Source organism: Rhinichthys klamathensis, unplaced genomic scaffold, assembly GCF_029890125.1.
Source record: "Rhinichthys klamathensis goyatoka isolate OS25496 unplaced genomic scaffold, OSU_Roscu_1.1 h1tg000177l_1, whole genome shotgun sequence".
NCBI lineage: Eukaryota > Metazoa > Chordata > Actinopteri > Cypriniformes > Leuciscidae > Rhinichthys > Rhinichthys klamathensis.
Genome location: NW_026606706.1, coordinates 1,370,022 through 1,383,274, shown reverse-complemented (window position 1 = coordinate 1,383,274; position 13,253 = coordinate 1,370,022). Strand labels below are relative to the sequence as shown.

Genomic DNA, 13,253 nt, shown 5'->3' with positions numbered 1-13,253 from the left:
TTTTGACTAAACACCTATAGCATATTATCCAGAACCAACTGAATAGTGATGTCCTGGCATATGTTTTCCAGCATGGATGGAAAAATCTAGTTCTTTATATTATTACATCTGTTGTTGAGATGATGCATGAGAGCAAATGAATTAAATCCATTAAAAATAAAATATAGGAGTAGATAAAGAAAGATAATCTTACTTGATAATCATACTTGCAATTTTCTCTCTGTGCACTTGTTTCTTAAATTTAAATTTGAGGGAATCACTCATCTCCAAGGGAGCTGTGTGTGTGTGTGTGTGTGTGTGTGTGTGTGTGTGTGTGTGGTTGGGTGGATGGAGGTGGAGAATTAGTTTAAGTGGGTTTCTGTTGCTTAGATAAGAACCTTGTTAAAATGCTTCACTACAGAGTTTCCATAACTACAGACACATTTCCAAGCAGAGAGGGGTCATGATTAGCACAACAGATTGGTGTTTCGCACTAGAATAAAATGGCTACATGTAAGAAAAAGAAAATCGAATGCAACAAAATGTATTCTTAAAGGAATATTTCACGTAAAAAGAATAATTCTGTCATCATTTACTCACCATCATGTCGTTCCAAACCTATATGATTATTACCTATATGACACAAAAAAGTGGTTTAGGATAATATTCGTGCTGCTATAATTATATTCAAAATATTGATATTGCTCATACAATAAAAAGTCAACTTTTTGAGCTCCATCTATTTGAAATGTCAGAATCATGGGAAGAAAAAAATGTAGAGAGATGTATTTGTACAAATAAGACATACAGTGGTGTGAATAAGTTATTACCCCCATGCTAAAGTTGCCTAAAAAGAGGAATAAAAAATCATCTTTTGGAAATTGATCTTAATGCCTTAATTAGAAAAATGAGGAAAAATCCAACCTTTAAGGACACCAATTTTCTTTGTGTATGAATAATGTATCATAAATAAATAAATGTTCTTCCTTAAAATACAGGGTGCATAAGTCAGGCCCCCCCTATGTTAAATTCCCATAGAGTCAGGCAGATTTTTATTTTTAAAGGCCAGTTATTTCATGGATCCAGGAATAATATGCATCCTGATAAAGTTCCCTTGGCCTTTGGAATTAAAATAGACCCACATCATCACATTCCCTTCACCATACCTAGAGATTGGCATGGGGTACTTTCCATAAGATCATCTTTCAATGCAAATCAAACCAGCTATTAGGCTAACTGAAATAACACCATGCCAATCTCTAGGTATGGTGAAGGGAATGTGATGATGTGGGATATTTTAATTCCAAAGGCCAAGGGAACTTTATCAGGATGCATATTATCCTGGATCCATGAAATAACTGGCCTTTAAAAATAAAAATCTGCCTGACTCTATGGGAATTTAACATAGCCTGACTTATGCACCCTGTATTTTAAGGAAGAACATTTATTTATTTATGATACATTATTCATACACAAAGAAAATTGGTGTCCTTAAAGGTTGGATTTTTCCTCATTTTCTAATTAAGGCATTAAGATCAATTTCCAAAAGATGATTTTTTATTCCTCTTTTTAGGCAACTTTAGCATGGGGGTAATAACTTATTCACACCACTGTACATGTATGACAAAAGTAATTTTTTCTATTATCATAACAGTTAAGAATAAGAACAATCATCTAACTGGACTGAACAAATCTCCTCCATCATGGATATGGAATTTGTTTTCCTCTGCAGCCATCATCCTTGAATTTACATAATTGCATAATTCAACATCTAACAGAAAAGAAAAAGAAAGCACAGGTCTAGTCTTAAGCCTCGTTTCCTCATTAATTCGCCCCCAAATTGGCCCTAACTAGGTCTGAATAAATATTCGTCCTCCGAAGATATTCTGTAATCAATTATGAAATATGCTAATCGACTGCTGTTGGCCTTGAGTTATCATGTTACTGTCACTAATTGTAGGTCACCTCATCCCTGGAGGTCTCCTAACATTCACTCACAGTCTTTGTCACTCTTACTCTCTCCTCCTGTCTCTCTCGCTCTCTTTCAACCAGAAGGCAGTCCTCCTCTGTGATATTAGCATGGAATGCCCGACCACTGGAGTCAATTACAGTAATATTAAATTAACCATTGTATCTCATTTAATTCAAATGTTCTGCTTTAACAAAGAGCCATTTAAGTATATGGAGTATATCTTGCGCTTACTTAAACTGGAACATCTTAATAAGACTTGGCAAAGGCCTCTGATCAAACGCAATAAAGCAGAAGTACGCTACATGCTGTCATCCTGCCACAGGTGGGCTAGCGCTGAATTCGATAGACTCGTGCAGGATTCCAAAGGCTCTCATGCACAATCAAAAGGAACCTCGAAATGAGTCTAAAGCTAATTTGGAGTACCGCAGTAAAACAGAAAGAGCTTCTGAACATGACAGACTTCTGTAAAAATGGCTTTTCAGCCTTAATTACGATCAATTCACTGCATTCAGAAATAAATACAAGAGTTTGGATGGAACCAAGAGGTCTGAACAAAAGTCCTGTTTTCCATTAAACGAGAGAATGAGAATTTCAAAGATGAAACAGTTATTTGCAATTGAGAGATAGGGTATATAATCATGCTTGGAGGGATCTAAAATTCATTTTGACAATCTCGATTGGCTCTTTCCACGCAAAGGCCCATTAACAGCCATTCTTTTAAGAGGAAACTCGAATGTTGGTTTCTAATTTCCCATTCCCTGCTTGAATTTGAGCTGGTAATTTCTCTCTCTGATATTGAGGGCAAATGCAAGTCGGTATTTAGTGCAACAGTAAATGGCTGTTTGCTTTAGACACTGAGAGCAACTGCACCCCAGTAAAACTGTCATGTTGACTTTGAGTTACCACTGCTCTCTCAGACACTTTGTGTCTTAGTGTGTGTGTGTGTGGGTATTTGCGTGTGTGTGTGTTTGTGCTGGCTTGACGCCATGCAAATCCAATCACCCAGACCCATAAAGTGTGCATTTCCATTTCTCTGTAGAGACAGAAAGAGAGAGAGCGAGAGGAAGAGGTGGAACGGGGCTCCTTTGCTTCGCAGTGCTTTATGGTTATAGCTGTTTTGAGTAGGTATATTCATATAAACTCATTATGTACCCCATATTTCTAAGCTGATGTGTTTTGGGCCAAACAAGTGATTTTAATCTCCCATAATGCACTGCAGCTCTTATTTACTGTTCCCATGGAGTCTTACCACTCTCTCGGATCAACGATCGCAAAAAAACGCTTTGTCCGCCTCTAATTTGTCTTAGTCAGAATGCAACAGGCAAATTGAGGACATTTCCATGACGACGCACCGTGCCGACCGGGCGTCCTCCTCCCCGCCCCTTGTTTTGACCTTTCCTCGACCGCACACTGACCTTTCCGAGTTTCCGCTAACCTCGAGCAGGTCTCTGTTGGACAATAGCACGACTGTTCGTCCCTGATCTTTTCCCATACCTCTCATCTCACCTCTGCCTCTGGCTTGCCAAGGCGATGGAGGTCGAGCAGGTTCGCTGGGCGAGCAGGTGGCCTGTTAACCAATGGGAGAGAGCGATTTTCTCACAGCTCGGAGGGGAATAATGGAAAAATTCAGTCGACTAAGATGGAGAAAAGAGGGATTGAAGTCTTTTCTGTCGTTAGAACTCTTTCATTTGGGCCTCTCATTATGAGAGAGGGTCCACGGGTCGCAGTAACATGACAGCAGGAGAAAAGAGAGAGACCTGAGAGAGAGAACCGAAACAAACATGGGAATAAAGAGAGAAAATCCTGAGGCCAGAGCACGGGCTAATCCATCATTAGCATTTAAAAAACAGACATAGATTGAGAGAGAGCGAAGGGAACTATAGTGTGCTTAATGAGACAGGACGAACCGACACTTTGAGTGTGCTTGCATGTGTTTGTGCATGTCAGAGTTGCGTCGGTTTGTTCTTTTGGACCCCTTAACCCTTAAACCCACTCCGATGAAAATAATGTTTTTCTAGGTGTTAACATGTTCTTGTGGCATTTTTCTGATGTTAGAGGACATACCTTGAGAAAAATAAGCTCAAAGTTGTATTTCTGAGTATTTCTACATTCAAATGGCTGTGAATCAGTAGCAGACGCTAAAATGCCGGCTAAAATAGACTGGAGTTGTGACGTAGTAACTCCACTGGGCGTCTCCACACGCGACGTCTTGGAGTGAAATAATGATCGGTGATAACTTTGATTAACTTCGGATAATAATAATTAACGTGTATATAATACTGTTGCCCCACCGGTATTGGGGGTGTAAGCTAGCGGGAGAGACAGAGCTCTCAGCAACGGGCAGGGGGAGGGTCGTCTCCGTGCCAACGGCTCCGCCCACAACGCAGAGGCGAATTGCTAATGAGCTACTGCCGCTCTGCTGAAGCGAAGTCCCAGAAAACGGCACAGGTTTTGTGATTTTGGCTAAAAATGGCATAATCATAATTTAAAGACCACTGGGAATGTTTAAAAATAGCTCAAAATATGATCGGAGTGGGACTTTAAAGTTTCCCTCATTATGCTATATCAACCCTTAACCCTTAAAGTTTCCCTCATTAAAAATGTTTTACATGTGCAAGATGTACAGTACATATCAAAATAACTTTTTCTTTACATCAAGCAGGGTTGCCAACTTTTGAGTTTAGCTAGGAGTGAGAATTACAGAAGGTGGGAGGAGGGGTTGTATTGTGTTGTATTGTTGGAAGTGTATTGTGATTGACAAAACATTTGGTAACTAAACAGAATTTCATTAAGTTTAGTGACAACATGTTACAATGTTTACATAATGTTTACACATATATTAACTGGTAGCCTACTGTTTTTGTTAGTGCTTGACACAAATTTCGCGATTTCAATTCATAAGCTTGCAATACAATTCATGTGAATTTGTGCGCACAAATACAACGCTTCACAATGCCGCCCGAACATCTTCGTGATTGTTGCGCAGGTGGGGGTTAGCAGCATATATACAGTGACCTTGCAAGGTGTGGGGAAAATGTGATTGGTACAGACTGGTCCAATAGTAAGATTGCAGGTCTTCATTGGTTAAATTAAAACCCATACCTTGTCAATATTTGTGTTCAGCTTTATGCGGCACTGCGCAGACCGAATGGCGTATGACATCAAAATACCTTGAGAGCGACCCAAAAGCACAGCTTTCGAATTGATGTCATACGCCTAAGGAGAGACATTGGCGCTGCACGTTAGCTTCTCGTGAGATTTACTTGGGCAGCGTGAGAGCGTGGGACAGAGCCTGAAAAGTGTGTGTCTCACACCGAATGCGTGAGAGTTGACAACCCTGGAATCAAGTCTTATCAGTAGCTTAATAAAAGCCGTTTATTCTACATGGCGCAGGTCGCCTCATGGGGGGACGCCATGCTGAGATACTACAAGCCTCATCTCGGTAGTCTCCATAATAGGCTGATTTTGAATGCATTTATACACTGGCATCAGTAACTGACAACATTTGCATTTTGTGTGATGCTGCATCCACACCACTAGATGTCAGTATAAGGAGAGGATGACTGGCGCAACAAACCAAAGAGGCAGCAAAGTTATGAAAATTACCTTTTGGTTGCATTCAAGTCATGTTGGAATGATTGTAATTGTGAGTGGGAAACAAGTATTTGCTTTGATCCTCAAGTTGAGGGTGTGTCATTGAGAAAACAAGGCGGACGCCTTTTATTTAAAATATATGAAATTACTTTTTTTATTTACAGTAAATCTAGCTTAGTTGCATGTACAAAAAACGATATTGTACAATTACAATAGAATAAATTATTGTTTACAGCACCTTCAAATTTTGAATAAAAACAAAGCAAAAACGCACCTGATGCACATTGTTTATTCTTAATTTTGTAGAAGTAGAGTTAAAAACCTTGCTGTATTTTTTGTAGAAAAGGTACTCTGACCAAAGAGATTTGAATGAGCTTGACGTTGTAATTAGTGATGCACCAAAATTAAAATTCTGGGCCAAAACCAAAACTTCAGGATGCACTTAGCCAAAAACTGAAACAGAAAACTATTTATTTAATAAATAAATAAATACATACAAATTAATTAGTTAATCAATCAAATTTAATAAACACTCAAATAAAACTTTGTTGTACAAATAATAGTTAAATTGCACATAAGGTCGTTTTTTTATCAACTTTTTAATAACAGAATTATGTTTCTATTCTAATTTATTGGTAAAATATAAACATTTAATCAAGAATTAAGTGTAATAACTAGTTTTTATGACAGATTCAATCAAACATATATCAAATGAAATAATGAAGACATCACTAACAGGTAAAAATATAATGAATATGTAATACAGTGTATAGGCTATATTTATCAAAATGCTCCTCTCAAGTTAGCCTATTTCTAGTTAACTAACAAGTTTATTATTAAATGGCTTTGAGGTAAAAGCCCTATTCTTACGGGATTAGTTTTACTCTAAGGGTAGATGGAGTAATGAAATTTTACCACATGACGTCTGTAATAATAATGGCCAATTCCCACGGAATAAGAAATCTCACTAAAACTAGCAGAAGTGGGAGGGGTAAATCGATTTACCCACCGCCGTCAGCCCGTCACCTTCCTGCCGTCATTTGCAAAAAAAATAAGGTCTGGTCGAACGATGTATTAATTCAATTCAGATTTGATTATGTTGGTAATAGGCACTTTTACCTAACGCTAAAAGAAGCTTCGTGCTTCTAACAAGCGCTTTCGACCTTCTGTTTTATCTGAATGGTATGCGGAAAAAACTTGGTTAGCCACAGACTTGTCCCACCGCCTAGAACGCAACTGAATGTTTTTTCAAGCACCTCCATACTTGAAAAACCGCGGGAAACTACTTTTTAACAGGAAATGACAGAATATTTACGAACATATTTACAGCGGGTCTATTTGCACGGGAAGTAGCCTAGCCTATTCCCTGAGGTAATTTTTTCTGACCTTTTTACAGAAGGTAAAAGTCGCTGTAATCTTTACTAGTAGTGGGAAGTTCGGATCATTTTACTGACTCGGATCTTTGAGTCTCGTTCAGCAAAATGAACGAATCTTTTTTCGAGTCATTTCGTTCATTTCGTTCATTTCAGCATAATATAATTAAAATGGCATGTTAAATATCCCAACACATCTAGAACTTACGAAAATGTTGATTACATTTGTAAAAATAATAAAAATAAATTATAGGGTAATGCAGCCAAAGCCAAATTATAAGAAACCGACATTTTTATGAATTGATTACTTGTTGGGTTTTAAGTTCAGGCTATTGCAGTCTGATTCTGTTAGTTCACCTCACCTCCTCATCCGAGACGTTCTTTCCTTTGCAACTTCATATTTATCAGGTTTGTTCTCCTCCTCTTGTGTCTCGAGACGTTAGTTGTCGACTCGTCAGTGTCTGACTCTGATCTGCGCTGTCTGCTGGGCCGTGCCGTGTGTGATACAGCAGGGCCGGAAAGAGTAATGATTAGTTCATCTTTCGAGTCTCGAGTTCGGGTTCGGCCGGGTCCGAGTCTTTCGTTCTTCCTGTCAGTCCCATAGAGGTTATGCTGTCAGTACCGGAAAGAGTAATGATTAGTTCATTTTCTTCGAGTCTTTGGGTTTGAGTCCTTCGTTCTTTTGTCACGTGACCGCTGGTATCTCGCATCAAATACAATATTAGATTCGTATTATTGACTGCGTCTGAATGTATATTGTTTTATATTTAGGAATTAAAATACAAAATATGTGAAATAAACATTATCTGAAAAATAAAAGTTCCATCTTATTATTGTCCCTGTCCGTTTCTTTAAATGTTTCTTGTGCATCTGTGGTGTGTTTTATTATATATTATACATTAATTAACTACTATTATATTATACATTAACTACGTGCTTGTTTGTAAAAAAGGTTGTGAATTAGTAGGCTATTCAATACGGTGACAAGTCACGTGACAAAAGAACGAAGGACTCAAACCCGAAGACTCAGAAGATGAACTAATCATTACTCTTTCCGGTACTGACAGCATAGCCTCTATGGGACTGACAGGAAGAACGAAAGACTCGGACCCGGCCGAACCCGAACTCGAGACTCGAAAGATGAACTAATCATTACTCTTTCCGGTACTGACAGCATAGCCTCTATGGGACTGACAGGAAGAACGAAAGACTCGGACCCGGCCGAACCCGAACTCGAGACTCGAAAGATGAACTAATCATTACTCTTTCCGGTACTGACAGCATAGCCTCTATGGGACTGACAGGAAGAACGAAAGACTCGGACCCGGCCGAACCCGAACTCGAGACTCGAAAGATGAACTAATCATTACTCTTTCCGGTACTGACAGCATAGCCTCTATGGGACTGACAGGAAGAACGAAAGACTCGGACCCGTCCCGAACCCGAACTCGAGAGAGATGAACTAATCATTTCCAGTACAGATTCAGAAACCATATGTTGCGCAATGCGCATGCGCGATCAACACAAAATGAACGAATCACTCTCTGAGACAAGTAACTCGGTAGTCCCGAGTCATATTAAAGATTCGTTCAAAATGAACGAATCGTTCATGAACGACACATCACTAATCTTTACTGACATCGTCTGTAATGATTACTGGCACATTCGGAGAGGACTAAAATCACCTAGAAGCTCTGGCAATAATTACTTTACCCAACCTCTCCATGTTAAACTAATCCCGTCCGAATAGGGCTTAAGTGACATATTGTTTACAAGCCGTTTTATTGACGTCTTTCCCTGGTTGATACACTGATTGAGTGTGAGACATGATACATTTTGGTAAGTTGTACTGTTTCTTTCAACATGCCTGTGACGTTCATTCATATTTATTTCTTGCTATGATTAGCAACGAAAAAGATGATCGGTTAATGTGCGAACCGTTCTGTCGCTTGAACTGAAAGACATTTTTTTTTTTTTTACATTTTTGATAAAATAAGACAGATTTTGAAAGCAGAGACTAGTGAAAATCAAAAAATCGATATTGGTCGATACTGTCAATCTAGCCCTATAGCGTCCACAGTTCACAGCAGTTTTAGTTTATCCGCGTTGTGTGCACGAAATTGACGCTGACACAGTAGAAACGTGCCATCGGAGCTGTGCTAAACAGCATTGCTATTTCGGTCACAAATTTTGAGTAGCTAAAATTTCGTTGTATCACTAGTTATTATGACTTCCCAACTTTTCAGGAGGACTTGAACGCACCATTTAATCTTCTGCATTTCACGGATAACTACAACAAAACATTTGTGAGGAGGGAACTAGTCAGGACAGATGCAATATTTATTTTATTCTAATAAAAAAAAGGCTGTGAGGAATGAAATATGGCTTTTTTAAAATTCAAGTGTACAAAAAAAAAAAACTCCAAAAAAGTTAAGTTATGGGTTGGTTACTTTGTGAAAATTTGATATCACCTAAGACAGTACACAACCCATTAAACAGACTGCACTTTTGGCCCTCACAGCCTTGGTTTCATTCACGTCAAATTTACTATGATGTCTACCCTGACTAAAGTCCATTTGCAATGTATTTTTGTTTTATGAGGTCTTGCCCTTCCTTGAAATTACCAAATGTTCTTTTCACAAGCCTAATATGAATAACATTCGCAAAAATCTAGTAAAAATGCACCACTGAATTGGCTTCAAATCAACTTAAATAATTTCTTTAAAGAAGCATCCCTCCTCTTATCTAAGAATGACATTTCCCCCCTCATTTCTCAAATCTCTTTTCATGAATCTGCACTCAAATCTTCATAATCCATAATGCAAGACAATTAGAGCTTGATATTTCATAACCAATCAGAACATGGCCCTGTTCAATTACAGCTGTGAAGTCCTTTAAAACACATCAAGAGGAATGCACGCTGAGCTGATGAGATGTGTCTGTGTCGCTCAAAGTCACGAACACACACATACACACACACATACTGATGTTTGGGCCATGCCTTGGGCCTCTGCTGAGATGATCAGATGGAAAAGAAAAGAGTTATTATTTCATCTTCAGCATGGAGAGAGTGATGTTGATGTGTCTGACATTTAATAGTGTCTTGGAAGCGTTGATTCTGCCACAATACAGTCAGAAGCATCACTGAGCATACAAAAATTCCAATAAAACTCTCTTGTTGGTTTCAACATACTTTCCGATTTCATTAAAGGAATATTCCAGGCTACTTTCGGTCTTGGTCCTTGGACAAAAATATAAAGCTTGTGCTTTTATTAAAACTGTTATTTGAATTCTGTGAGTTACCTAAGTTGTAAAGTTGTCTGAATCATCCTGTTGAGGTGGGACTACTTTTCCGGGTGGATGAACTTGTGGTCATGCATAAGTGATGAAACTCCTGTGAGTGCAGTTTCTAACAGTTGCTCAGAATGGATTTACTGCATACTGCATAGAGTATTATGTACTGTATACTGCATACTAATCTTTTTAAGTATGTGAAACGGCATCCTGTACGCAACTGTCACATGACCTCACTTCGGTGCATGTGTACTTCAGGGAGTGGATTCACTTTTGCGATCAAATAATGAGCCAATATTTTTCACAATGGAAGGCAAATGAAAGTTGAGCACATTGCATTGTGGGATACCAAGAGAAAGTAACCATGTTTAATTTAAATTAAGAATCAAAAGTTTGTATTACATACTAAATTATGTAAATATAGTGTGATTTCAAATGTTTGTTCGCAGGGCTGCTGTTTGCCTGGTTTCTACTGTCAATGTATTATTTATTATACATTCTTTTTTTTTTACAGAGGAGCGCAGCAAAATTATTTGTGGTAATCAACAGCAAGCCACAGATGTTGTCCTCAGACATTCCTAAAAGAGGAAAGCCAGCACGTACCCATTTGAGTACATCTTTGTACTAGACATTACATCCAGCATGCTTTCATCACACATGCAGCGGTCGGTGGCAGTCCAGCACCACTGTAATTCTAGATTGCCTTCAAAAAAACCTTTAAAGTACTGTACCTTCAACACCCCCATGGTCAAAAGTCTCTGTAAGGCTGTGCTTTAAGTGATCTCAAATGTGTGCATTTCAAGTGTCTTTTCAAGGCTGCATTGAAGTGCGTTCTCTTAAGATGACTGTGCTCTGAAACATGCTTTTTAAATTCACCATGAAATCAAAATAGACTATTTACTTTCTTAAAGTTGCATTCAGTAATATTGTGCTCATTAAAAAAAAGTTTTACACCGGCAGAAATGAATAGTACTTGCGAAACATGTTTTAAATGTACACTCACATGAGATATCATTAGCCTAACAAAACGGTTTTATTCTACATATGGTGGCCAAATACTGATCATTATCTCGGTAACCCTTTAATTATCAGATAACCTTAATGGAACAAATTAATCATGGCTGACTGGGAATAACAGATTTAAAAATGCAGTAGGTAACTGAAACTTGTTTTAGGGTACAGTGATGTGCCAATTTAAGGCCAAGACAACCACTGCAACATAAATAAAAACTTGACCTAAGTAACGGAAATTTCTTTTATATTGTGACTTATATCAGAGTGAAATGGATTACTGAAAAAAAAGAAAAGAAATATAGAGCAGGGACGTTTAAGCGGACTAAATAATTAGGTAGGTCCAGCATTTACGTCACCAGAAAAGAAGATCGAGCTATGACATTTTAACTAAAAATTATGAGGTCCAAAAAAAAAGAAGAAAAGAAACATGCATGGACAAATTGTTCTTAATAATATCATTAACACGCATTTAGGGATTTCCATTTTATGCCGACTGTGCAGGCTTTTGTATGATGTTGGATTGAATTGGATAACCCAACCAATAACCAAATAGCTATTTAGGTACTGTTTTAGCATACAAGCATTCAGATCTGGCTCTATTCTGGTATGTAACGTCCACTTTTCACAATCCAATCAAGTCCTTACAAATAAAATCAACTCCCATTCTACATTTTTTTCCGCTTGAATATCCTGTTTCAATCGGAAATACGGATACTTACTGAAGTATAATGGGTTGCGAATGCCATTTCATGCTGACTTTACGCCAAGGTACTGAAGTTGTCCTCAAAAGACTCCAGCCAGTTTCCATCAGACTGTATATAATAACTGTTCCTTTAGCCAACGCTGAAATAGGGTTAATATTTTTTGATTATTTTCAGTGAACGCATTGAGTTTCAGTAATTGAGTAACTCTTTTTTGTGTTGTCATTATGCTCCAGGAGAAAAATTAGGTATCTGGAAATAAAAATTTTGGTCCTGGGGAACATCAAACTGCAGCTGAACTCATAACACCTCCCTGCACCTAATTATCTAGAGAACATGGTGGTCTTGGCTCACATTTTGTGCTCTTTTTCCCAGTCAGTCAGTCACACACACACACACACACTTTCTCGCTCCCTTAAACACCCACACCCACACACCCTCCCTCACACACACACACATTAGAGTATCACCTCTGACAGATGGGCTGGCACTGCGCTCTTCCCAACCTGTTCCCTGTTGCAAATTGTGTGTGTGTTTACACGTGTTTCCATTTGTGTGTGTGTGTGTGTGTGTGTGTGCAGTGTGGTGATTATGTACATGCCTACTTGCGCGTAAAGGAAAGCACACACACACACACACACACATAGTCTCAGCACACAAAAATGACCTTCACCATCAATGCTGCATTAAATTATGCTTTAATATGTACAGTCACATGGCCCGTGAGAGTGGTTTAGCATAGCAGCTTTCATTATGCCATGAAATAATATTTGATGTTACACGTTAATGCGAAGAGCAAGCCCTCTGTGAGTAATGAGAGAGATAGAGAGACAGAAATTGGACATACCTGAGCCTCTCTTTGACACCACCTTCAGAGTCAGAGACACAGAGACACCGCAGAGAAGGAACAGCACTGGGTTGAGGGCTGTCATCTTCCTCTCCAGCCTGACGGAGACACAGAGAGAAACCTGACATGTCATACTGGCAACATACAACCATCAGCTACCCATGTACAGACCTGCATTTGCTTTTCCGCCAAACACAGGATTTAAAGGTGAAGTGTGTAATTTTGTCAATGTTAAAAACCTAGTAGGCTGATTTCCTGAAGAGGGTAAACACGGTGATGCTGTCAAACATTGCTCTGTTAGTTTGAGTGGCACGACATTAACTTCTGAATTTGGGGCAGGACTACGAACTATAGACCTTATTCAAAGCAGCGCAATCTTTGATTTTTAACGGGAATAGACATAGTACATCTCTTCAGTGGCTTGTACTGTTATTTAATGTGTTTTTGAATTGTTCTGCTGACGAAACTGCAAAAATAGC

General features: G+C 38.6%; 1 protein-coding gene across 2 annotated transcripts in view; it reads right to left on the bottom strand.

Moving 5' to 3' along the window:
• il1rapl1a (interleukin 1 receptor accessory protein-like 1a) overlaps nucleotides 1-13,253 on the bottom strand; it is a 121,222-nt gene that overhangs the window by 89,962 nt on the left and 18,007 nt on the right. For both annotated transcript variants that reach the window (XM_056260696.1, XM_056260697.1), the window contains exon 2: nucleotides 12,775-12,872. In XM_056260696.1, the coding sequence (XP_056116671.1) occupies nucleotides 12,775-12,859 (85 nt within the window). In that variant the 5' untranslated portion in view covers nucleotides 12,860-12,872. The remainder of the gene's footprint in view (nucleotides 1-12,774; nucleotides 12,873-13,253) is intronic.